This window comes from Macaca mulatta, chromosome 7, assembly GCF_049350105.2.
Source record: "Macaca mulatta isolate MMU2019108-1 chromosome 7, T2T-MMU8v2.0, whole genome shotgun sequence".
NCBI lineage: Eukaryota > Metazoa > Chordata > Mammalia > Primates > Cercopithecidae > Macaca > Macaca mulatta.
The window spans coordinates 9931070-9957675 of record NC_133412.1 but is presented as its reverse complement, the minus strand read 5'-3'; the positions used below and the strand labels follow the sequence as shown (position 1 = coordinate 9957675).

At 38.9% G+C, this 26606-nt stretch overlaps 1 protein-coding gene across 1 annotated transcript; it reads left to right on the top strand.

Annotated features, from left to right (window-relative positions):
- Positions 1-6255: 6255 nt before the first annotated feature.
- On the top strand, positions 6256-25997 carry LOC106999112 (uncharacterized). The gene is made up of 4 exons (XM_077939061.1): positions 6256-6707; positions 8698-8745; positions 20754-20865; positions 25476-25997. Exons 1-4 carry the CDS (start codon positions 6681-6683, stop codon positions 25646-25648), a joined length of 360 nt encoding a protein of 119 aa, XP_077795187.1. The 5' UTR covers positions 6256-6680; the 3' UTR covers positions 25649-25997.
- Positions 25998-26606: the final 609 nt, after the last annotated feature.

Here is a 26606-nt window from a genome sequence, read left to right as displayed (position 1 = left end):
ACTGCTGGTAAAGAAACTGGAAAAAACTGAAGGAAGGAATAAAACATGGTAGTATTAACACCTCCAGTAAGATAAGTCATTGGTATGGTTTTTCTAAGGGACACAGTGAGAGGTAGCAGAAGAAATACGTGTATTTTGGGTGAAGGTTTGCCTATTGGCCTGGGATTGCACATTCTCTTTACATTATGCTGTCTGCAACAGAGAAATTTTCATTTGAATGATATTCTTCCTTTCTTGAAAGTTATATGTCCTCATTTCTATTTCTGCTTCTCCCTTGGCCAGTATCATTGATGCAGATCATTGCATGCAACAGCACAGCAAACTGCACCAAGTCAGTGTGTGAAGGGGACTTTGCAATGCACGCTTGCAGGCTCTTTTTCCGGGAACCAGGCTGTAACATTGACGGGGGAACCTCTTTGCTCCCTGACATACAAAATTGGTCGATTTTATAGTACTCACCTCCACCCATAAAAACAACAAAGATAAAATCAATTTGAAGCTTGATATGATGAGAAGGAAGAAGTCCAAAAATATATAGCTTCCCCCCCATATCTAATCCAAATATTAAATATCTGATTTTATAAAGTAGTTTAAATTGTCTTTTTAAATTGCTAACAAGAAGCATCAGTTATATTTGAGCTTCATTTTTCTTTTATCCTGTCTGTTCTAATAAGTGGCCAAAAGGTGGCGAGGAAAGAAAAAGCTTCCACTTTTCAAAAATTTTTTTGTATTAGTTATTTTATCTTTAGGTACCCTGCAACTGAAGAGAGTGGAGAGAATAAAGAAATGAACTTTCATTCATGTCTGCTACTTTGTCTTCATAAAGAAATCTGCAACACAGATGAAACCAGTCTGTGTGGCCAAGCTGATAGGATTTGAAAAGAGTGGATAATTTTTAGCCTTTCCAGAATGCAAATAATTTGTTGCATATATTTCCATTTTCCAGCTATAGAGAGAAACAATCTAGCTGCCTGGAAACTGTTATTAGTACAGAAGTGGCTTAAAGAAAACACCTTCGAATAGTCCACTCAGCAGATCTGTCTTCTTTAGACTTACATAATGATACTCATATCTCCATTAGCGATTGCATCCAGGCATAACCAGGCTCAGTTACACAGCTTGTATGTGACCGGGAAGCCCATTTTGTGTCATTTCTGCACACCTGTCCTCTGTTGACACCTTATTAGAGACACTGCATTTTGGTTTCACAATTCTTCATCTCCCTTCCCAAGGAATGGGCACTCTACCAGACTCTTCCAGATCAGTGCTTTGTTGGGAAGTGATGAGTTTTAACATGTCCAATTTGAAGCCTTGTCCAATTCTGTATCCTTATTTGTTCCGAGACTCTTAACCAATACTGTGATATAAAGTTTGCATTTGGGAGACTTGTATAGTTAACAACTTACTTGGAAATAAGAAGATACTAAAATGGCGGCTAGCTAACTCTGTCTCTTAAGTTACTGTGCAATTTCTACCAATGGAGAGATGAGGGAAGCAAATTAAGCTTCATTCAGTAGGTCTGCTGTCTGGTAGAACTTACGGAACTCATTTCCTCCTCTATCCCCAGCCCTTCTCCTCACTACTCTGGTGATAACCAGGGGCATGGACCTTTTCTCTCTTACCCTTCTCTTCTCTGATAGGTTGGCTTCCTTCAACAGCTCACGTGAACTCCAGACTTTATTCTGTATTACATCTCTGAAGTTCTTGATCTGGGGAAGAGTGACTTTTACTCCATTTTTATATGAAGGTAGTAGATATAGCCATCAATTTATTTTTCTACATTCCCTCTAACCTTATGTAACTATCTATTTTTAAATCTTCTCTTAAATATACTGAGAATCTCTAGTCTGTCTCCTTTTCTAAAGGCTGATCCAACTACACTTGTGGGCCATTTTTCCAAGCTTTGCATGAAACTTGATAACATTGGACCAGCAAAATGCTAAAGAGACTATAGTTTCAGGCAGCAAATCACATCCAAAGAATTTGGCGTGAATTAACCTCTGCCACACTATAGCTATCACATAGGCTGAACATTTTCCTAAATTCTACCTGTGCAGACACTGAGGGGCTCTCTACCTTTGAAACTATGAGAATGTCTTAAATGAATATGAATATTTCTCTCCATCTACATAGTATGAGCTGCCAATGCATTATCTTATACTTAGTACATCAAGAAGGAAATCAGATGTTTTCAGGCACACGTTAGCAATGGTTTGTTAACGTCCTTGGCAAGTAGTTTAAATTGTGTGCTTTCCTTCATTGTTCTCTTCAGGGACTTTCTTCCACTTTCCTGTCATGAAACTGCTGTATTTTTGATGGTTCAACTGGGTTCGCTTTCCAGATCTGTCTTCCTAAAATGAAAGGTTAGTCCCGTAGACCACTGGCTATTCAGGGAATGACTCTACCTCCCCATGACAAGGATGATAAGTGTTCAGGGATGAACCTGGAAACTCTTAGCATGGAGTTTGAATTCCAGATTTCTTTATAGGAGATGTATAAAAAGGAGTTTATAGCATACAAAAATTATACTGCTCTTCCCAATAAGGGACTAAAAGGACATTTGAAATCTTTATACTTTAGATGTTTTTGTGAGTTACAAATATCTCCTCCTTTTTTCTCTCTTCATGCTAACTTGTCTGTAGGTAAAATCTTATTTCTTCATACATTGGGCCACAAGGCATAAGGAAGGTAACTCAGCCCCACCGAGATTGTGTTCTGCATAATCTGAAAGGCTTCCATTTCTATTGAAAAATCCATGAGCGAGAGGGAAAGCGTAGTAACAATTCTCCTGTTTGCTCACAATGACACAAATAGGTTTTGGGGATCTACCTAAGGGATAGGTCTACAACAAAACTACTAATTTTATAATTCTGCAATTCTATAATTTCCCGAGGCATAAGTAATATGACCCTACTGTCAGCTAGATGGCTAATCTTCAAAGAGTGTATGTATTAATAAAAAGGATTTCCCTTTAAAGAACTAATCTAAAATACTTCTAAAAAGGCAGAAACTTTTAAAATTAGAAATTGGATAATTTTTAGTCTTTAAGAATCTTTAGAGAAAACGTTGATTTATCATAGTCTTTTTCTTTCATTGAGTTTTCATTTAGACTAGCATGGCAAGCAGGGTGGCCTTGGACTTCGATTTAGGGGATTGCGCTTTGGCCTGGAAAATAAGCACTGGCCTGCATGCCTAGAACCTAAGTGACGGCAGTCAGCATCCTAGTGTGTATCAGACCTAGCAGAAATGTAAATTATTTCAAGTACTTTAGTTTTCTTAGTGATACCCTGGACCCTGGATGCAGCTTTCTAAAGTGTGTCTGATCCATGCAGTTATATGTCTTCATAGAGCTGGGGCCTTGTGAGGTTGCAAGCAATGGGAAGAGCAAGAAAAAAAGGATGCATGGAGGGGAAAAAATTTGAACGAAGCTAATGCAATGTTTTGCTGATAGATTACGTTGTTAGGGAGCTGGTGATTTTTTGCCATGGTTGTATCCTGGACAGCTTTTTGTGGAAGTTCAAGACATCTGTATTAGGCAAATGTGAGTGCCCATGATCTTGTATTGATCAGTGCCAGACAATGTACTGGGAAAGCAGGTACCCCAGTGAAGCTGGTCTGTACTTGGTTTAACAGCTCCAACAATTTCAGATCCATGGGGCTGCTTGTCCATAGACCCTGTTTACTCCATGCCTGTTCAAAAGTCATTATGACTTCTAGCTTTGTTTCACTTTCTCCTTTCAATACTTCTGTTCCAGCTTCCTTTTCCTTCGTATTCCATGGCTATTTTTTTTCTTTCTTTACAGTTTCTCCCAGACCCAGATTTTTTCACCTCTCTGCATCATAGACAACTGAATATCTCCCTTGGCCCCTCCTCCCTCCCCTCACACCCTGTGCTCCATCCATTCCTCAGCCGTTTGGACAGGGAGCCCCGCTGTCACCAAGGAGCCCATGTGAGACACACTGCTGTGACTGCCTCTTGTTAATGTCAGCATCACCTCATCACTTAAGCAAAAAGGAAAATCCATAAAAGAGATGGAAAATACGTCTCTTTTTATTTTACTTTATTTTAAGAAGGTTGGGCAGGGTGGCGGGGGGGTGTTATTCTAGGCCTTCTCAAGTTTTCATAGATTTTACTTTAATTAAGGCCATTCTCTTGATAAATTTGTACATCAGAGCAGGTCACCAGCTATGATGCAGAAGGCCAAATTTTTCAATCTGAAGCAACTCCGCTGCTGGACAAATTGACTTAATTCTGTGCAGGCAAAAACACTTTGAATCATAAGGCTTTTTATTGCCACTCCATTCTTACTACTACTCATGATTCAAACATCTACCCCTGTTCTGAATCAGGATGCTGACACTTTTTGGTTATTTTCGGATGAACAGTAACTGCTACACTCTTGAAAGCACTTAAAGTGTAAGCGTGTCCTAAATAGCCATTTAACCTGGTAAAACATTGGCTTTTCTGTTTAGTTAAGTATTAGACCAATCTGTAGATATAATCTGAAAGGATTTTAGGCAGTCATGAAGACAATTGGGGAGAGGAGAAGGCCCTTTAAAAGACATGAAACCTTACGTGCTCTTGGATATTTGTAAGCATAATAAGCTCATTGGATTCAGGTATTTTCCCTTTGCGTTTTTAAAAATATGTATTTCTGATTTGTTTGCATATTTAATTTTGTCAAAGCTGAGAAATGCTCATGAGTTGAATTTATAAATGTCATTTGCAACCAAATGAAGTATTTATTTTTAAAAAGAAAAGGTGAAGGAACCAATACTGATTTGTACATAATAAAAATATGTGTGCGTATTATATATATATATATTTTTTTCCTCCTTGACAGTACTTGGTCACCATATCAAGTGTATTTTTGTATATAATATATATTGATTAGAAAAATGTCAATTGTCTAGTCAAAAAATTCTCTGTGATAGATTATATTTATCCTAATCTGTTGATACCTCTGTTAATTTGTTTTAAGAGATAGAATTATATTTTTTGGAATTTACAGAGAATTGCATTCATGACTTTCAATTGTAAATATGCTAAGGGCATTTTAATAAATCTTGGTTTCATGTCCATCTGGTATGCAATGCAGATTTGTTTTCAGGAGGCATGTAAAGCAATCTCCCAGTAGTACTGTAATGTGGATAATAGCTGTCATTTCTAACTTGTATTACCACTCAAGTACACTGTTACTTCTGAGCTGCAAGAGCTGGGTCTGAGGAAGTCTATCACTGGTATTTCCTTTTTTCTCCCATTTCTACCCTTTCAACTGTGGGCAACTTGGCCAGGCATTGAAGGCTAACAACCAACAGACAAAACCAGCCAGGCATTAGGCTTACCCAAAAGCAACACTGCTTGAATATAAATTGCCCAAGGGACGGGGCACGAAGAGATTGGTGACTTCAGGCTATGGGTTGAAAACAATAAACTAGAGAAACAGAATAGAAACATGATTGTATGTATTATCTTAGCACACGGTGCACATTATTTTAAAGGAATAATATGAAGCATGCAGGTATTTTATAAACATAAAACCAAAACACTTTAAGCAAAACACTCTTCTATTTAAATACAAAGGTAATTGTGTTCTTTAATTAATACATTTCTTTGGTGTTCCTGAATGCCATACACTCTAGAGTTCTAGATATTTGCTGCAGTATACCCTATCATGTATAGCAATGTTTAATGAACAGACAGTTATTATCTAGGAAGACATTTCACCACTACAAAATCTTCTAAATCATAGTCAATGAGCTGCAAAAAATCTTTGGACATTGGAGAAAATCTCTCAGTAAAACTGCTGAAGTTCAAGGGAATTGCTAAAAATCACAGTGTCGGTGAACACTTCAAGACTAGAACCCGGATTTTTTGACACTAAGGTCAAAGTCCTTCCAACTGATGGATTCATTCATCAAATTAGACTGCTCTCTCCTTCAAAATACTCTATCATGGAGAAATATTCCAGAACTATTTGAAAAGAAGAATCCAAAGGCTGCTAACATTTTTAAGAAACATTATTAGGGTTGTGTTCTGAATTACAACACCCATGTGAGGGTAGAGGCCTGGGTGTCATAAAGACTTTGGAAAAAATACCAGCACACCATAGGAAGAATCTCATTTCTGGTCTAACCAAGATTTATTCTCCCCTGCTTAGTTAATGAGTATACATTTTTGCCTAGTCTTTAAATAGTCTATGAAGCTGATGCTCCAACTAACATCTGTTTTTGTGTTTTGTGTTCCTGTAACAGAATACCTGAGAATGGTCAATTTATAAACAGAAATCTGTTGTCTAACAGTTCTAGAGACTGAGAAGTCCAATATGGCACCAGCATCTGGCAAGGACCTTCTTGCTGCATCATCACATGGCAGAAGGCAAAAGGCCACAGAGGCAAGGGGGGCCCTAGCGTTTTTCATAACTGCATTAATCCCACCCATGAAGATGAAGCCCTCATAGCCTCATCACTTCTTAAAGGTCCCATGTCTTAATACTGTTACAATGGCAATTAAACTTTAACATGAGTTTTAGAAGGGACATTCAAACCATAGCACAGGTTTTTAATCCCTGAGGCTAAATCTTCTCCTCCAGATCAGCTGCCCACTTTCACCTTGCTGTGAGTGTCATTACGGAAATAAAAGACTTTACAGTTCTCCACTGGCCCTTCATGCACATGAGATGCCACTGAGTCCAAATCTTCTGAAGGTAATGTCTGCTTCATGCCCATCATTGTGTAATGATAAATAGTAGGAGAAAATAACTTTATTAGTTATTAATTGCTGTATAACAAAATGCCCCAAAATTTTAGTGCATTAATGCAACAATATTACTCATTTCTCTTGGCTTTTGTTGATCAAGAGTTTGAGAAGGGCTCAGCTGTACTATTCTCACTTGGAGTGTCTCATAAGGTTGTAGCAATATGTTTATTGACATATCTGTCATCTAAACATCATAACATGTTTATCAACATATCTGTCAACATCTAAAAAAATTATTAATATGAGTCTGTTATCGTCTGAAAACTGGATGGCTTGAGTGGGACTGGAAGATGCACTTTCCAGTTAGCTGACTCAGCTGGCAAGTTGGTGCTGGCTCTAAGCTGGAAGCCTCAGTTCCTCTCCACATGGCCCCGTCTTGAGTGGTCCAAAGTGAAACATGTAATGTTCTTTCTGACCAAAGCTCAGAAGCTGGTCAGTTTCATCATATTAAGCTATTTATAAATCATCTGTGCAGATTGGGGAAGTGAGGAACTAGACTCTACCTCTTGATGGAAGAATGTCAATGCCACATTGTAAGAGCATGTAAGATGGGATGTCTATTGGTGAGACCATCTTTGGAAAATACAATCTGTCACAGCAGCTTGCCCTGTGTTTTTCTCTCTAGTCTTTCTCCTCCTTCCCTTGTTCTAATTTTTGTCCTAAAACTAGGTTTTAGATTTCTTTTTCAAAATTTTTCCCACTTTTCCCCAAATCTTCCCTCCCTCAATCTGCATATTGGAGCATAGACATGTTTGACTTGCCTCTCTGGAATAGAGGCACTCTTTACCTTGAAGAAAGTGAAATGTATCCTAACTAGTGGAGGAAATAACTGACTTTATATTTTATTAGTGACTTTACAAACACTGATTGAGAAAAGAAGGACTCAGAGATGATCCTAGGATTTTACTTTAAAATCATAAGCCTGTATTGTTTATCATATGTCTAGGAAAGATGATGATCCCTGCTAAAGCTGGGTCTTGGCCAGTAAGTAAATGAAATCACACCTTTTCAGTGGCTTGAAATATTCCATTGCCTATTATAATAATAGTATATATGTATTAATATAATGGAATATTATTCAGCCTTAAAAAAGAATGAAATTTCAACACATGCTACATGAATGAACCTTGAAGATGTGATACTAAGTGAAATAAGCCAGTCACAAAAGGACAAATATTGCATGGCCCATGATATGGTTTGGCTGTGTCCCCACCCAAATCTCACCTTGAATTGTAATAATCTCCACATGTCAAGGACAGGGCCAGGTGGAGATAATTGAATCATGGGTGCGGTTCCCCCATACTGTTCTCATGGTAGTGAATAAGTCTCATGGGATCTGATGGTTTTATAAATGGGAGTTCCCCTGCATATGCTTTCTTGCCTGCTGCCAGGTAAGATGTGCCTTTGCTCTTCCTTTGCCTTGCACCATGATTGTGAGGCCTCCCCAGCTATGTGGAACTGTTCCTTTAAAGAGTCCATTAAACCTCTTTTTCTTTATAAATTACCCAGGCCCGGGTATTTCATCATGCAGTGTGAAAATGGACTAATACAGTCCACTTACATGTAGTACCTAGAGTAATCAAAATTATAGAGACAAAGTAGAATGGTGGTTTCCAGGGGCTGGAGGAAGAGGGAATAGGGAATTACTATTTCATAGGTATGGAGTTTCATTTTGGGAAGATGAAAAAGTTCTGGAGATGGATGGTGGTGATGGTTGAACAACCATGTGAATGTATTTAATGCCTCTCAACTGTACACTTTAAAATGGTGAACTGGTAGGTTTTATGTATATTTTACCACAATAAAAAATAATAGTGTATACATATGTATTAAGGGCTTCCTGTATGCCAGCTAGTCTATTAAGCATTTTATATGTATTAATTTAATATGCATAATAATATTACAAAGTAAAGAATACTACTATTCCTATTTTACAGATTTTAAAAGTGAGTTTTGGAGAATTGAATAACTTTCCCATGCAGTCGGTAAGTGGCTAAAACAGAATTCAATCTAAAGAAACATTCTCAACCACGATTCTGTCTCTGTCTCTAAGGTCACAAAAATTGAATTAGCTAATTCAGGAGAAAGAAGAATGTATAGACAAACATTTTGAGGTCTTGTCACATGGGTGGTCTTATAATTTCATTTTTGAGAGAGAGTAAAAATGTACCATCTAACAGGATGCTTCTTTCTCAGTCATTTTGCTCTTTAACCTTGGCTTACTTTTTGTCAAACACCTAGCCCAAGAGCATTGAAGCCACCAGCACTTCTGTAAAAGGCAAAGGAACTAACAGAATACAGTTGTATACATATATGCTTCAAGGAACAGCTCATATACATCTGCCAACACTTTCTTCCTTCTATAGGTGGGGTGAAGCAGGGCATAATACAGACAAAAAGTGAGCAGGAGCTGGTGAGAAGCACTTGAGGGACACTATGAGACTAAGAGGAGCAGCCATCTAATCCACCCTTGAGTTGTTATCCTAAAGTAGCCTCATAGTGAATCAGTCTGCAAATATATCTAACAAAGTAGAACAATGTCCTAGCCATGGAAAAAAAATGTTTAAAGAAAATTGGATCATACACTACCCAGAATTTCCCAGCACCATCTACCAATATTGTGGCTATGTCATTGCTTGATCTGAAGCCAAAATGAGACCCAGTTGGAGCTGATTCAGGGTTATTTTGAAGATATTTGCCACTGAAATTAAATCTTCTGTTGAAAGAACCACAACAGATAGTTGTCCTCAATTTTCTTACGCTGGCCAGAAATAGAAGGAAAGAGAAAAATCCTTCAAGAATGAAAATGCCTTCCCTCATACTTCAAGTTCTAGAAAACATAAGAGTTACCAGATTATTCAGTCACTTTGCCTGACCTTCTAAGACTTCCAGCCTAGTTCCAAAGATCAAAATGGTTTAGCTACCTCTGGGAAACCATTGCATTTGGGGGGATTTGTCCCACAGAAGAATTTTGGCCTAAGTCGTGGGAAGAGAGTGCTGATTTACAAAGTCAAAACACCTCTGCTCTTTAGCTTCTGCTTCTGATTCAGTGTGAGAGAGAGGAGAACATGAAGGACCCCACCAAGGGCTCTCCCAGTGGCCCATTACAAGCCTCTCCAAAGAGGTCCTTTCTGATATAAGAGCCCGCTCATCTCACTGGATCCCCATGTAAAATTTAGTGGTAACTTAGAGAAAAATGGCCTCCTAAAATACACATTTTTATTGATATGTCCTCTAATGAGAAGTCATGACCCTAAGAAAACTGTAGGGGCAGCACAACATAAGGAAAGATCATGGCCTTTGTGATCAGACCCAATCTTATATCCCAGCTCTGCCACTTACTAACGTGGTGACCTGATGCAAGTTACAGCACTTTAAGCCTCAGATGCCTCATCTAAAAATAGGAATTAAAAAATATCTCAAATGGATTGTATAAGGTTGTCAAGGGTTCTTAATGGACACACACACACACAAATATTGTCAAGGGTACAAAGAAATAATGCAAAAATGTGTGACACAAAGCAATAAACATTATTTTCTTCTTTCATTTAAGAATAGTGGCATGAGTGGTGTAAGGTTAGAGAAAACTAGGTCCATGCATGTCTGTGTCTTTTCACAGTGTCAGGCTTTTATTCATGTTATTTCAATCACAAAAGCCACAGGCTACATGGAGTTTCCAAGGAGGCAATTCTTCGTACTATTTTCTTTTCACTCAGTAGTCAGAACCAGGGCATGCAGGCTCAAGCCACTCTACAAGTCAGTTTAATATTTCAAACCATAGATAATAGCATATTTAATTAATATATAAATGTTATAGGTTAAATACCTTACAGCAAAGTAATATTTAACATCAAGAGAAAAAAGAGATAGGAGAAAGGGTTAATGAACAAGTCCAGGGGGAGCTATGACGACAAAAGGAGTCCTGGTTGCGTTTGGGTGGTTCATAGGTGATATGGTTTGGCTGTGTCCCCACCCAAATCTCAACTTGAATTGCATCTCCCAGAATTCCCACGTGTTGTGGAAGGGACCTAGGGGGAGGTAATTGAATCCTGGGGTTCCATCTTTCCTGTGCTATTTTCATGATAGTGAACGAGTCTCACGAGATCTGATGGGTTTATTAGGGGTTTCCACTTTTGCATATTCCTCATTTTTCTCTTGCCGCCGCCATGTAAGAAGTGCCTTTCACCTCCTACCCTGATTCTGGTGCCTCCCCAGTCATGTGGAAGTGTAAGTCCAATTAAATTTCTCTTTTTTCCCAGTCTTGGGTATGTCTTTATCAGCAGCATGAAAATGGACCAATACAGTAAATTGGTACTGGTAGAGTGGGGCGTTGCTGAAAAGATACCCGAAAAAATGTGGAAGCATCTTTGGAACTGGGTATCAGGCAGAAGTTGGAACAATTTGGAAGGCTCAGAAGAAGACAGGAAAATGTGGGAAAGTTTAGAACCTCCTAGAGACTTGTTGAATGGCTTTGACAAAAATGCTGATAATGATATGGACAAATAAAATCCAGGCTGAGGTGGTCTCAGATGGAGCTGAGGAACTTCTTGGGAACTGGAGCAAAGGTGACTCTTGCTATGTTTTAGCAAAGCGACTGGCAGCATTTTGCCCCTGCCTTAGCGATCTGTAGAACTTTGAACTTGAGAGAGATGATTTAGGATATCTGACGGAAGAAATTTCTAAGCAGCAAAGCATTCAGAAGGTGACTTGGGTGCTGTTAAAAGCATTCCATTTTAAAAGGGAAATGGAGCATAAAAGTTCAGAAAATTTGCGGCCTGACAATGCAGTAGAAAAGAAAAACCCATTTTTTGAGGAGAAATTCAAGCTGGCTGCAGAAATTTGAATAAGTAACAAGGAGGTGAATGTTAATCCCAAAGACAATGGGGAAAATGTCTCCAGGGCATGTCATAGGTCTTCACCGAAGCCGCTCCCATCACAGCCTAGGAGGAGCAAATGGTTTTGTGGGCCAGGCCCAGGCTCCCCATGCTGTGTGCAGCCTAGGGACTTGGTGCTCTGTGTCCCAGCTGCTCCAGCCATTGCTAAAAGGGGCCAAGGTACAGTTTAGTCCCTGGTTTCAGAGAATGCAAGCCCCAAACCTTGGCAGCTTCCGTGTGGTGTTGAGCCTGCAGGTGCACAGACGTCAAGAATTGAGGTTTGAGAACCTACCCCTAGATTTCAGAAGATGTGTGAAAACGCCTGGATGCCTAAGCAAAAGTTTGCTGCAGGGGCGGGGCCCTCATGGAGAACCTCTGCTAGAGCAGTGCAGAAGGGAAATGTGGGGTCGGAGCCCCCACACACAGTCCCTACTGTGGCACTGCCTAGTGGAGCTGTGAGAAGAGGGCCACCGTCCTCCAGACGCCAGAATGGTAGATCCACTGGCAGCTTGCACTGTGCGCCTGGACACTCAACACCAGCTGGTGAAAGCAGCCAGAAGGGAGGCTGCTCCCTGCAAAGCCACAGGGGCGGAGCTGCCCAAAACCATGGGAAGCCACCTTTTGCATCAGAGTGACCTGGATTTGAGAACTGGGGTTCTCAAAATTTGGAACTTTAAAATTTGACTGCCCCACTGGATTTCAGACTTACATGGGTCCTGTAATCCCTTCGTTTTAGCCAATTTCTCCCATTTGGAATGGCTGTATTTACCCAATATCTGCACCCCCATTGTATCTAGGATGCAACTAGCTCATGATTTTATAGACTCATGAGCGGAAGAGACTTACCTTGTCTCAGATGAGACTTTGGACTGTGGACTTTTGGGTTAATGCTGAAATGACTTTGGGGAACTGTGGGAAGGCATGATTGGTTTTGAAATGTGAGGACATGAGATTTGGAGGGGCCAGGGGTGGAATAATATGGTTTGGCTGTGTCCCCACCCAATCTCAACTTGAATTGTATCTCCCAGAATTTCCACGTGTTGTGGGAGGGACCCAGGGGGAGGTAATTGAATCACAGGGATCGGTCTTTCCCGTGCTATTCTCATGATAGTAAGTCTCACGAGATCCGATGGGTTTATCGGGGGTTTCTGCTTTTGGATCTTCCTCCTTTTTCTCTTGCTACCACCATGTAAGAAGTGCCTTTCACCTCCCGCCGTGATTCTGAGGCTTCCGTAGCCATGTGTAAGGTATGTCTCAGTCTCAGGTATGTCTTTATCAGCAGCGTGAAAATGGGCTAATACAGTGGGTCTTGCAAGGAAGAGCGTCTGAGGTGGCACAGCCTTCAGTGGGAGATGCCAAGTATTAACTGCAAGCCTGTGTCAGTTAAGATGGCTGTTTTAAGCTCCTGAAGACTTAATTTTTTTTTATAGTCACAGTGTCTTCTGGTGAAAACTGATAGTGGAAGAGTTTGTTTGTTTGTGACCATATCTAGTTGGATGCAATCTTTATTTCTTTATATGTTTATTAAACAAAACATGTTATCCATATTGGCAAAGTGCCCTATGGAATATAAAGTAAAGTCTTTTTCTAAGATGGAGTTATGTCACAGGTGCTCTACACAAACAGCCAATATTGTTTTTCCTGGGCCATCCCCTTTTGAACTTCGCAATTGGAAAATATTGGCTCATCTCCTGAGCCTAAACCTTGTCACTTGATTGCTCAGTTTGCATGTGAGTTGATTCATCCTGGCCTTCCCCGTTCGTCTAGGGGTGAGATACTCTTTCAGTTCTAGTTAGCCCACAACAGTACTTTATTTATTCACTTGGACGTTTTGCATTTCAATTTCCACATTCGTTTAGACCAGATGATTTTTAAGTTTCTCTGTAAGCAGCTATTGTAGAAAGCACCGTGTGAGCTCCCGTCTTCGAGACCTACAGTATACCAAAGAGGAAACACACCATTAATAAAAATGAATGGGCATTTACAGTAAACACATAATATTTGGGAAGAGGCCATTGACGCTTAGAGCTGAAGACTGGCTCTTTAGACATTTCTCTTGAAGAACGGCAAAAAAGAGAGAGCCTATTCCAGGTAGCGTAATGACCCATGTGGGAAGCAGACAGTAAATACGGAAACCCTATAACCACATTTGCAGTAAATCAAAGGATATGGCAGGGTGTTGTCCAGACAACAGGAATGTGTGTATGTAGTTTCATCCTGTGTCGAGGCATGGTAGGTAAGATGGGTCTCCTCTTCACTGAGAGCAACAAGAAAAGAAAGAACATTTTTTAAAATTTACTAGAAAGACTTTACAAAGTAAAAATTACTGAACTAAGGTTTGAGAGAAGATCAAAGAGAGAAAGATGACATTTGGCATTGCTTTCCACCCAGGGATTATAAAAAAGGTTACTGAGCGGCTGGGAAACTTTGAGGTGTTAGAGGTGCAAAAGTGAGATCAGGCACCATTATGTTTAAAGCTGATAAAATCACCTTGTTTTGGGCTAAGGGAGTGGTTCTCAAGTACCAGGGGACTCTTGGCAACGTCTGGAGACATCTTCGATAGTCAGGACTGGGAAGGGATGCCGTTAGCAACTAGTGGGGAGAGGCCAGGGAAGCTGCTAAACTTCCTACAAGGCATAGGACATCCCTTCCACAATAAACAATTATCAGACAGAAGTTTCCATATTCCTGAAACAAGGTGACACCAGATGGCTAGTGCTCTCAAGTGCCTGGAACAACAGCAACACAATCCTTTCTGGAGGTATATAATGTCATCTTACATCTGTACAAACAAACCAATTTTTCAAATAAAATTTGTGTCACACAATCAAGGATAAACCAGCATACAAGGAAACAACAGTCATGAATGAGAATTAGGAAGCATGCTCGATAGAACCAAACATGCATAGGCTTCACATATTGAAGCTATCAGCTTACAATGTTCAAGGAGAAAAAAGGAAACGATTGGAAATTTTGGCGAAGAACTGAAAACCATGAAAGATTACAGGGCTAATTTGGGAGAAAGAAAAATTCTAAAACCAAAAAATGCAATAATCCCAATTAAGAATGCCCAGGATGGGCCGGGCGCAGTGGCTCACGACTGTAATCCCAGCACTTTGGGAGGCCGAGGCGGGCAGATCACAAAGTCAGGAGATCAAGACCATCCTGGCTAACACAGTAAAACCCGTCTCTACTAAAAATACAAAAAAAAAATAGCCGGGTGTGGTGGTTGGCGCCTGTAGTCCCATCTGCTGGGGAGGCTGAGGCAGGAGAATGGCGTGAACCTGGGAACCTGAAACTGTGAATGCAGTGAGCCGAGATCGCGCCACTGTACTCCAGCCTGGGCGACAGAGCAAGACTCTGTCTCAAAAAAAAAAAAAAAAAAAAAAAATGCCCAGGATGGGTGTTACAGCAAATTAGAAATAAAGTAATAGAGAATTGGTAAACTGAAAAGCAAGTCCAAAGAAACAATCTAAAATGAAACTCAAAAGAGATGAAACATTGAACAGAAGGTACGAAAAGTAAAGGATACAGTGAGAACAAAAGTATAAAGCTATATTAGCAGGATTGATGGCGAAATGTTCCAAAACTAAAGCAAAACATCAGCCAACAGATTCAGGAAGCTGTTGGAAACCCAAGCAGTATAAAGGAAAAGAAATTCACTCCTAGATGCATCCTAATTAAACTTCAGGAAAACAGAAATAAAAATAAAATTCTAAAGGCATCCAGGGGAAAAAAGACATTAAAATCAAACAGTTATTATACAGGTTGAGCATCCCTAATCTGAAATGCTCCCAAATCCGAAACTTTTGATCACTGATACGACGTTATATGTGGAAAATTCCACACTTGACCTCATGTGATGGGTTGTAGTCAAAATGCAGACGCACAACCTCAGTTTATTTAGGATTCCCAAGGGAAAACAGACCATCCAGCAGAATGCCTCCTCATTCCTAGAGGACCCACTTCCTGGTCTCTCAACTGCTTCTGATGTTTCTTCTCATCTAAAAAGTTAAAATTCAGTATATAGGAACCTTTTAATCAAAACACGCAGCAAAGGTAGAGATTGAAAACCTGCTGTTTGTGGTTGCTATTGTTTAAAAACTGATATAGGTATTCTGGTGACGCTACTGTGCTGCTTAGTTACCCTGAACATTATTTTTTCACTGCCTTCACGGTACCTCCTACTTTTTACTGCTAGGTACTTGTGTGAGTAAGTGTAAGAAAATGATTGCTTATCAGTTACATATAAATTCAGTCAGGAAAGATGGTGATGCCAAACAACCACAGATTGTCCATACAGGTGGCTGAGAGAGCGGCACCTATGCTTCCGGATGGTTCCATGTAAACAGACTTTGTTTCATGCACAAAATTATCAAAATATATAAAATTACCTGCAGGCCATGGGTTTAAGGTGTATATAAAACATAAATGAATTTCACATTTAGACTTGGGTGTCATCCCCAAGATACATAAATGAATTTCACATTTAGACTTGGGTGTCATCCCCGAGATATCTCACTATATATGTGCAAATATTCCAAAATCCAAAAACATTTGAAATCTGAAAAACTTGTAGTCCCAAGTATTTTGGATAAGAAAAACTCAACTTATAGTAGGATGGTAGATTTAAACTCATATTTGTAATTATGTTAAAAGTAAATTTATATGCCCCAATTAAAAGACAAATTCCATGAGAATTGATTTCTTGGGAAGACCAAAAATCTTTACAGCTATTGATGGGATATATAAAGATTCAGAAAGGGTGAGAGTGCAAGGATAAAAAACGTATAAATATACCATTTAAAGTTACAAAAACCAGATCGTTAGCTGATTTCTCGAGTGAAAGCATGAAATCCAGAAGATAATTATATGATTTATTCAGTGCTCAAACGACACACACACAAAAGAGAAAATTTGTCACCTGAAGCCCTGCCCTAAATTGATACAGTTACATTAATATTCACAAAAGTATACTTTAAGGAAAAAAGCATTATTGTACATTAAAAGGAACACTTCACATTGAGAAAAGGCTTAACTTACTAGGAAGATAAAACAATTTCATTTTGTATTTATGTAATGGCATAGTCTCAGAATATTTAATAGAAAAATAGAATTATAAGGAGAAACAGAAAAAGCCACCCAGCACTGTGGGAGTAACTGGCAGAACACACAGAAAGAAATTAGAAGGAAGTAGGATCATGAACAGCATGATTAATATATTGATCTAATCTACGCATATAGAACACAACACTCAACAACTGTCTAAGCACATACAAAATGTTTACAAAAATTGACTATGTGTTGGATCATAAGCAACTCTCAGCAAATTTAAAATAACTGAAACTATAAAATATGTTCTGTGAAAGCAAAGCAATTAAAATGGAGATAACTTTTTAAACTAGAAAATTTCCATATAAACAGTAAGAAATGTTCTTCTAAATGACCAGTGGGTAAAAAGAAATCACAATGAAAATTTAAAAATATTTTGAGCTGAGAGATAATATTTTTCATGGAAAAACTTGTGTAATAGAGCAAAATCAGTGTTTTGCAGGGAGGTTATAATCATAAGTGTAATATTACAAAAGATGATTAAATATTAATCTCAAGAAATTAGGCATGCTATAACAAAAGTACCTAAGGGGAAAAAAGAAATTAGACAAATAACAATATATAGAATCAAAAGAAAGTAAAGAATGAAATAATTAAAATAGAAAATAGGATTAACACCAAAAGTTGATTTTTTAAAGTCTAATAAAGTTTTTAAACCATTGGCAAGACTAAATGAAATGAGAGCATGAGAACCAATATGGGAAAGCAGGAACAGAGGACACCAAAACAATGGAAGAATATTTCATGTTCATAGATGGGAAAAATTAATATTGTTGAAATGTCCAGACTACCCAAAGCAATCTACAGATTCAGTGAAATCCCTATCAAAATACCAATGACATTCTTCAGAGAAATAGAAAAAACAATCCTAAAATTTATACAAAACCACAAAAGATCCAGAATAGCCACAGCTATCCTAAGCAAAAAGAACAAGACTGGAGGAATTATATTACCTGACTTCAAATTATACTAGAGAGCTATAGTAACCAAAACATGGTACTGGCATAAAAACAGACACATAAACAATGGAACAGAATAGAGAACCCAGAAACAAATCCACACACCTACAGTGAACTCATTTTTGACAAAGGTGCCAAGATCATACACTAGGGAAAAGACAGTCTCTTCAATAAATGGTGCTGGAAAAACTGGATATCCATAAGCAAAGGAAGGACACTAGATCCCTATCTCTTACTACATACAAAAATCAAATAAAAAATTGATGGAAACTTAAATCTAAGACCTCAAACTATGAAACTACTACGAGAAAACTTTTGGGAAAATCTTCAGGACATTGGTCTGGGCAAAGACTTCTTGAGCATTATCCCACAAGCACAAGCAACCAAAACAAACATGGGCAAGTGAATCACATCAAGTTAAAAAGCTTCTGCCCAGCAAATGATACAACCAGCAAAGTGAAGAAACAACCCACAGGATGAGAGAAAATATTTGCAAACTACTTCTTTGACAAGGAATTAATAACCAGAATATATGAGGAGCTCAAACAACTGTATGGAAAAAAAAAATCTAATAATCTAATCAAAAGATGGGCAAACAATTTGAACAGACATTTCTCAAAAGAAGACATACAAATGGCAAACAGGCATGTGAAAAAGGTGCTCAATATCACTGATTATCAGAGAAACGCAAATTGAAACTACAATGAGATATTATCTCACCCAAGTTAAAATGGCTTATATCCAAAAGACAGGCAATAACAAATGCCAGCAAGGATGTGGAGAAAAGGAAACACTTGTACACTTTTTGGGAATGTAAATTAGTACAACCACTGTGGAGAACAGTTTGGAAGTTCTTTAAAAAACTAAAATTTGAGCTACTATATGACCCAGCAACCCCACTGTTGGGTATACACCGAAAAGAAAGGAAATCAGTATGTTGAATATTTGTCTTCACTCTGGTGTTTGCTACAGCACTGTCAGAACTGTTTACAATAGCTAACATTTAGAAACAAGCCAAGTGTCTATCAACAGATGAAGAGATAAAGAAAATGTGGTACATATACACGATGGAATACTCTTCAGCTATACAAAAGAACAAGATCCAGTCATTTGCAACAACATGAATGGAATAGAGATCATTATTCCAAGTGAAATATGCCAGGCACAGAAAGACAAATATCACATATTCTCATTTGTCTGTGGGATCTAAAAATCAAATCAATTGAACTCATGGACATAGAGAGTAGAAGGATGGTTACCAGAGGTTCTAAGGGGAGTGTGGGGCCAGGAGGTGGGGAGGGGTCGAAGGTGGGAATGGTTAAAACAAACAAACAAAAAAAGAAATCAAGATGAAAGAAGGGAACCATGGAACATTAATGTAGAGCCAGTAGAAGATTAAAAAGATGATTTTAAAAATCTTTAACAACATATTTTAAAATTTAGGTGAAATGGAAAATTTCTTCTAAAAATGTTCAATTCACCAAAACTAACAAAAGAGAAATAAAATATCTGAATCCTTCTAAAATTATTAAACAAGTTAAACATAATCAAACTAAACCCAAAGCTTTCACTTAAAAAATTCTTTAATCATTTAATGAAGAGATTACATGAAACTTACACAAACTCCTCTAGAGAATGAAAAAGAAAGATGATCAAATAATCTTGAAAATAAAATTGGATAAAGGCATATAATGGAAAATTACAGGCGATTCTCAGTCATATGCTTAGATCCAAAAATCCTAAACAAAATATTAGCAACCTGGGTTCAACTAATATATAAAAAGACGATATACTATGACTAAATTGGCTTTATAATTCCAGGAACTCTATGGTTGTTTAATATTGAGAAATCAAACAATTTAATTCACCATGGTAACAGAATAAAGAGGAAAAATTATCATCTCTATTGATGCTCCCCAAAAACATTTGACAAAATGCATCATGAATTAATAATGGAAAAATACTTTTACCAAACTAGAATAAATACATCTGATAGATATGTATTCATAAAACAACCTAATTGAGCGTTATATCGAATGGTGAAATACTGAAAGCTTCTCTTTGAGATTGAGAACAAGGCAAGAATGCTGCTATTATTATCTCTAATCACCGTTATACCAAACGAAGATCCTAATCAGTGCAATAATCTAAGAAGATTAAAGTTGTAGAAACTAGAAGGGAAAAAATAAAACTTATTCACAGATATTATTGTATGCACACAAAATTCAAAATTATAGACAAAGTGTTAGAATTAATAAGCACATAAAAGAGGTTTTGAATATAAGGTAAACTATATATATGGTATATAAACACACACACACATACATATCTCAACAACCAATAAAAAATGTTTATGTGCCATTTGGAATCACATAAAAGGAAACACATGACTTCTACATAGAAAATTATAAATCACTATTGTGAGCAATTGAAAACCTAAACAAATAGAGGGATATAAGCATATTTCTACGTTAATGGAGTATGAAGGATGTGTCTTAGTTTGGGCTGCTATAAGAAATTACCATAGGCTGAGTGTGGTGGCTCATGCCTGTAAATCCCAGCAATTTAGGAGGCCGTGGCAGGTGGATTGTTTGAGCCCAGGAGTTAGAGACCAGTGTGGGCAACATGGTGAAACTCCATCTCTACAAAAAAATACAAAAATTAGCTAGGCATGGTAGTGTGTACCTATGGTCCCAGCTACTCAGGAGGCTGAGGTGAGAGGATCGCTTGAGCCTAGGAAGCAGAGGTTGCAGTGAGCCGTGATCAAACCACTGCACTCCAGCCTGGGAGACAGAGTGAGAGCCTGTCTCAGAAAGAAAGAAAAGAAGAAAAGAAAGAGAAAGAAAGAAAGACAGAGAGAGAGAGAGGGAGGGAGGGAGGCAGGGAGGGAGGGAGGGAAAAGGAAAGAAAAGAAAAGAAAAGAAAAGAGAAAAGTAAAGAAATTACCAAAAATGGTTTCTTACTCTCTTTTGTGTTGCTATAATGGAATACCTGAGGCTAAGTGATGTATTTTTTTTGAAAAGCCTTGTTTGTTTCATTGTTCTACAGGCTGTCCAAGAAGCATGGCACCAGCACCTGCATCTGGCCAGAGCCTCAGGCTGTTTCCGCTTATTGTGGAAGGTGAAGGGGAGAGGAAGGAAGCAAGAGGGAGAAAGAGAAGGTACCAGAATTTTTTTTTTTTTTTTTGATATGGAGTTTCACTCTGTTTCCCAGGCTGGAGTGCAGTGGCATGATCTCAGCTCACTGCAACCTCCGTCTCCTGGGTTCCAGCAATTCTCCTGCCTCAGTCTCCCTCTTGGGCTGGGACTACAGGCAGGTGCCACCACGCCTGGCTAATTTTTGTATTTTTTAGTAGAGACAAGGTTTCACCATATTGGCCAGACTGGTCTTGAACTCCTGACCTCGTGATCCGTCCACCTCAGCCTCCCAAAGTGCTGAGATTACAGGCGTGAGCCACCGCATCCGGTCGGTGCCAGGATCTTTTTAACAACTAGCTCTTGTGGGAACTATTAGAGCAAGAACTCACCCAGAGGGAGGGCATTAACCAACTCATGAAGGATCCATCTGTAAGACCCAAACACCTCCCATTAGGCCCCACCTCCAACACCAGGGATCAAACTTCAACATGTTTGGAAGGAACAAATAGCCAAATCATATCAGGTGGGGAGGCTTAAGCAATAAATACTTATTTCTCACGTTTCTGGAGTCTAGAAGTCCCAGATCAGGGGACCAGCATAGTCAGGTTCTGGTAAGGACCCTCTTTCGGGGTGCAGACAACTCACTTGTTGTATTCTCACATGGTGAAAGGACAGTGAGAGAGCCGTCTGATGTATCTCTTTTTTTTTTTTTTTTTTTTTTTTGAGACGGAGTCTCGCTCTGTCGCCCAGGCTGTGATGTATCTTTTATAAAGGCACTTATCCCATTGACGAGGGCTTCATTCTTATGACCTGATTGCCACCCAAATCACCTCCTAAAACCGTCATATTGGGGATGAGAATTTCAGCATATGAATTTCGGGGGGCCATAAGCATTCAGTCCATTTCAGGATGTTAATTCACCCCCCAACTAATAAATAGATTCAATGCAGTTGCATTTTAAAATCCCAACAAATATCATTGTAAAACTTGACAAGCTGATTCTAATATTTGAATGTAATTGCAAAGTGTCAAGAATAGCCAAGATGATCTTGAAGAAGAGAACAAGTATTTTAGAAATGTATTCTACCAGATATCACGATTTTTTGAAACTATATAGCTACTATAAAAGTGTGAATTTGGTACAAGGATAGACAAATAGAATACAATAAAGACTCCCCAAACAGACCTATATATAACTATTCGATCTATTACACAAATGCCACTCTAGAGAAGTGCAGAAAAGCTGTTGCAGTAAATAGTTCTGGGATAATGGTACACTTATATAAGAAAAAGAAAACTTGACCTCTAGCTAATATATATGAACAAGTATCAGTTCCAGGTACTTTGTTGATCTACATGTGAAAGCAAAGCAATCAAGTTTTTAAAAGACTGTATTCATGATTTGTGAAAGGAAAATATTTTTAATTAGGACACAAAAAGCTACCAACCGTAAGATTTGATAAATTTTACTACATTAAAAGTAAGAGCTCCTCTCCTATTAAGGTAAAGACTGGGAGAAGCTATTTGCTACATGGTTCTAATAAAGAATTGTCATCAGAATGTATAAAGAACTCTTATAAATTAATATGAAAAGACCTCAACTAATAAAAGAATCAGCAAGAAACTGCACAAAAGGAGATAGCCAAATGGCCAATAAATTTTTGGAAAGACACTCAACCTCATTAGTGATCAGGGAAGACCACATAAAAATCACAATGAGATTCGCCCAGCACGATGGCGGTACCTGTAATCCCAGCTACTTGGGAGGCTGAGGCGGAAGAATCGCTCGAATCCAGGAGGCGGAGGTTACAGTGAGCTGAGATCACCCCACTGCACTCAAGCCTGGGCGAGAGAGAGAGACTTCATCTCAAAATAAATAAATAAGTAAATAAATAACAATGAGATTATTAGCGTGATTTAATACACACCCACTGGAATGGCTGAAATTGAAAGAACCAACAATATCCAGCGTTGATGAAAATGTGGCAGAAGAAAATCCTCTGATGCTGTTGGAGGGAGTGTGAATTGAGACAATGACTTTGGAAAACACATGGCATTATCAGTAAAGCTGAGCAAACACACAGCTTATAACCTAGCAAAATTCCACTCCTAGATAAAGTGCTCAATGGGAGAAGGTGCGCTTTGGTACGGAGATACACATACATAAATTTTTATAACCACCTCATTCATAATAGCCAAAACTGGAAATCTCTCAAATTTCCATCAAAAATAGAATATATTGTTTTAAATTATAACATATTCACAGATTAAAATGTTGTACAGGAATGAGACACGTGCAAATAACAAATGGAGGAATCTCACCAACAAGGTTGCCCACAAGATAATATGCCGTGTGATTCCGTTTACAGAACATTCTGACACAGGTAAAATAAACTACAATGTGCAGATATGCACACCGAGGTGATAAAACTATAGACAAGAGCGAAAAAGGGGACCCGTGAAAGTTAGAATAATGGGTATTGTAGGGAGAAGGAGATATGATTGGGTAGCAGCATGACTGGATACATAATTTGACAGGCCCAGTGCAAAATGAATATATAAGATTCCTTGTTCATAAATTATTAGGAATTTTAAAAGAGTGTCAGCAGAACACTAACCAAGGTGTGGTGCCTGCTAAGCACAGGATCCTGTCTCACATCCATGAAGCCCTCCTGGGTCAGTACACTCAAAGGACCTCCACGGTGCCGGCAATGTGACAAAAGTCTTTGACAATAATTCAATAAGCTCTACTTTGTTTTGTGGGTTTGTTTTTTTTTTTTTATATATATATATGATAAAGCATGATAAAGAAAGGACATTTTTTAAAGGACCAAAACAAAACAAAATGCAGGAGCCATATTTTATTCCGATCCAAGGAGCCTTGAAGACTAATGCAGATCAATTTATGTGGGAAAAAGAAGAAAAGGAAGGAAGGAAGGGGAGAGAGAGAAAGAGAAAGAAGAAAGAGAAAGAAAGGAAAGAAGAGAGAAAGAGAGAAAAAGAAAGAAGAGAGAGAAAAAAGGAAAGAAAAGAGAAAGAAAGAAGAAAGTAAAAGAAGAGAGAGAGAAAGAAAAAGAAAGAAAGAGAAAGAAGAAAGAAAAAGAAGAGAAAGAAAGAGAAAGAAAGAAAGAAAAGGAAAGGAAGGAGGGAAGGAAGGAAGGAAGGAAGGAAGGAAGGAAGGAAGGAAGGATGGAAGGAAGGAAGGAAGGAAGGAAGGAAGGAAGGAAGGATGGATCCTAGGGCATTGGAAGGCTGGAGTATTGTCACAGCTCTCATTTATGACTTTAGGCAAGTCACTTGACCTTTTAGAATCTTGGTTTCTCAACATGCCAAATGTACATTCACTTCCCTACTTCACAAAGTTATAAGAATCAAATTATATCAGACAGTAGCACTTTAGAAAGAACAAATGTCATACACTATAAGATAGTGGCACTGGAGAATTCTGTATGCTTTAAACTTCATGTTTATGTATCCCTATGCTATGTACACCAGATGATTTTAATTTACAATGAGATCTTCTGGTTACCTTCTTCATGTTTTGCTTTGGGCTAGGTCAAGGGATGGCAATCAAATTTCCAGGCTCCTTTGCAACCTCATGCGCATTTGAATTTCAGGACTCAGAGGCCAGACCCACATATAAATTTGTTACTACAGCCATCTCCCCTGCACACACAGTCTAAAGTAACATCCTGCTTCCTGCGCACAGCACTGAGACCACTCATTTCTATCTTGCTGATTGGGAGTCAGAGGGAAAGCCTGTGTATTTGAACTAAGAACTGATGCTCATTCTCAGGAATTGAATAAAAAGAGGGAGTCTGGTCCTTTGGGATAAAATCCTGTAGTCCCTATACAATTCTTTCTTAGGCCCAAAGTTATATAAGTAATTTTGATCACATAGTCAGAACCTGTTTGGCATTCATTTCACATATTGAAAGTCTTCGTTCAGTTAGGATGAATTTTTTTGAAAAGCAGAAAAATATAGAGAAGAAGCAGGTAACCCCCAGGTCTGAAAGGACACCTTGAAGCAGTCATTTTAAGAGACCTCTATTCAAAACATGAGCAAATCCAGCCACATGTGCAGTTCCACCACTGTGGGTGAGTGTATCTCCATGTAGAGTTGTTCAGATAGATTCTTGTAGGTGCTGACTTCAAAGATCTTTCTAAAGTGCTTTCGCTACCATAGTGTCTGTAATGCCCTTGGGTATACAGATTGGGTCTTATAGTTTCTTCACATTTTTTCAAAACATCTAGGAAAGTGCTTTGTGAGCACTGAAGAAATATCCTAGGCAGACTTGAGTGTCAGTGCAGTGAGGGCCTGCGTTTCCTCCCAAATTTACACCCCCTTCAGACTATTATTTAGGCTTCTGAAGAGCCTCTCTTGGGAGCCATCCCCATCAGACTTAAAAGCTTCAGCTGTGGCCATAGTTTATATTTTAGAACCATAAAGTAGAAAGAAATGCTTTATGGCCTAATACCTGATAGCCAAGGAATTGATTGAAAACTGTCTGGAAAATCCGATAGATGTGTTGACACAAAGGGGCACACTGAACTCTGCTTTCATGCTGCAAAGGTGAGCTGCACCATGGGCGCAGAAAAAAATCAAATCAACCTTTGCTGTTTGTTTTTCCAGTCCTCACCTCACCAAGTGCTTTCATGGCTTGTCTTTCTGCTAGAAGAAGTTCATCGGGGATTCTTGAGAAGAAGAATCAGAATTGCGCTGTAATGGCGGCATTTGTTTGCAAATGCTTCTTACAGAGGAAACCTCTGGCCCTGGTGGTACACAGGTGCAGAGGCAGAGGGTAGAGTGAGTCTCGCTAAGTGGACAGAAGAAGAGAAGAGGTCGGGCACGGAGGCTCACGCCTGTAATCCCAACACTTTGGGAGGCCGAGATGGGCGGATCCCCTGAAGTCGGGAGTTGGAGACCAGCCTGGCCAACATGGTGAAACGCTAACTATACGACTAAAAATACAAAAATTAGCCAGGCGTGGTGGCAGGTGCCTGTAGAATCCCAGCTACTCAGGAGGCTGAGGCAGGAGAATCTCCTGAACCCAGGAAGCGGAGGTTGCTGTGAGCCAAGATCGCACCACTGCACTCCAGCCCAGGTGACAAGAACGAAACTACGTCTCAAAAAAATAAAAATAAAAACTAAAAGAGAGAGAGAGAGAGAAGATGTCAGGAGATCTGAGTCACAGTATCACCTTTGTCTCCAACCAGTCACAAAGCTTTCCATTACTCTTGGACCCCCTGAGCTCGGCTTCTTCATCCTAAAATATGAAGGACAGTGCTGCCCTGGCTACCTCGCAGTGTGGTTATTTGGCTCCAGTAACATTCTGTTTGTAGAAGGACTTTTTAATTTAATAGAATGTTAAGCCAGTGTGAGTTTACCCACTCTTCCACAAGAGAAAATAGATGAAGAGAAGCCATGACTTACTCAAGGTCACATAGCTGCAGTGAAAACATCATGTACTGAGACTTGAACCCTTTCTCCTGCTATGGAACTGGTGCTCTCCAGGGTGGCTGACATCTTGGGGCAATTGTTCGTGGTTTGATCCGCTTGAGGGCAAAAACGGGGCCAAAAGTTTTTACAGATTCAATTGAATGCCTCATCAATAGTATTCACTGAAGATAAATTAAAGGAGGCTGGCACCGTGGCTCACACTCTTAATCCCAGCACTTGGCTTGAGGCCAAGAGTTCAAGACTAGCCTGGCCAACATGGTGAAACCCCCATCTCTACTAAAAATACACAAATTAACTGGGCAT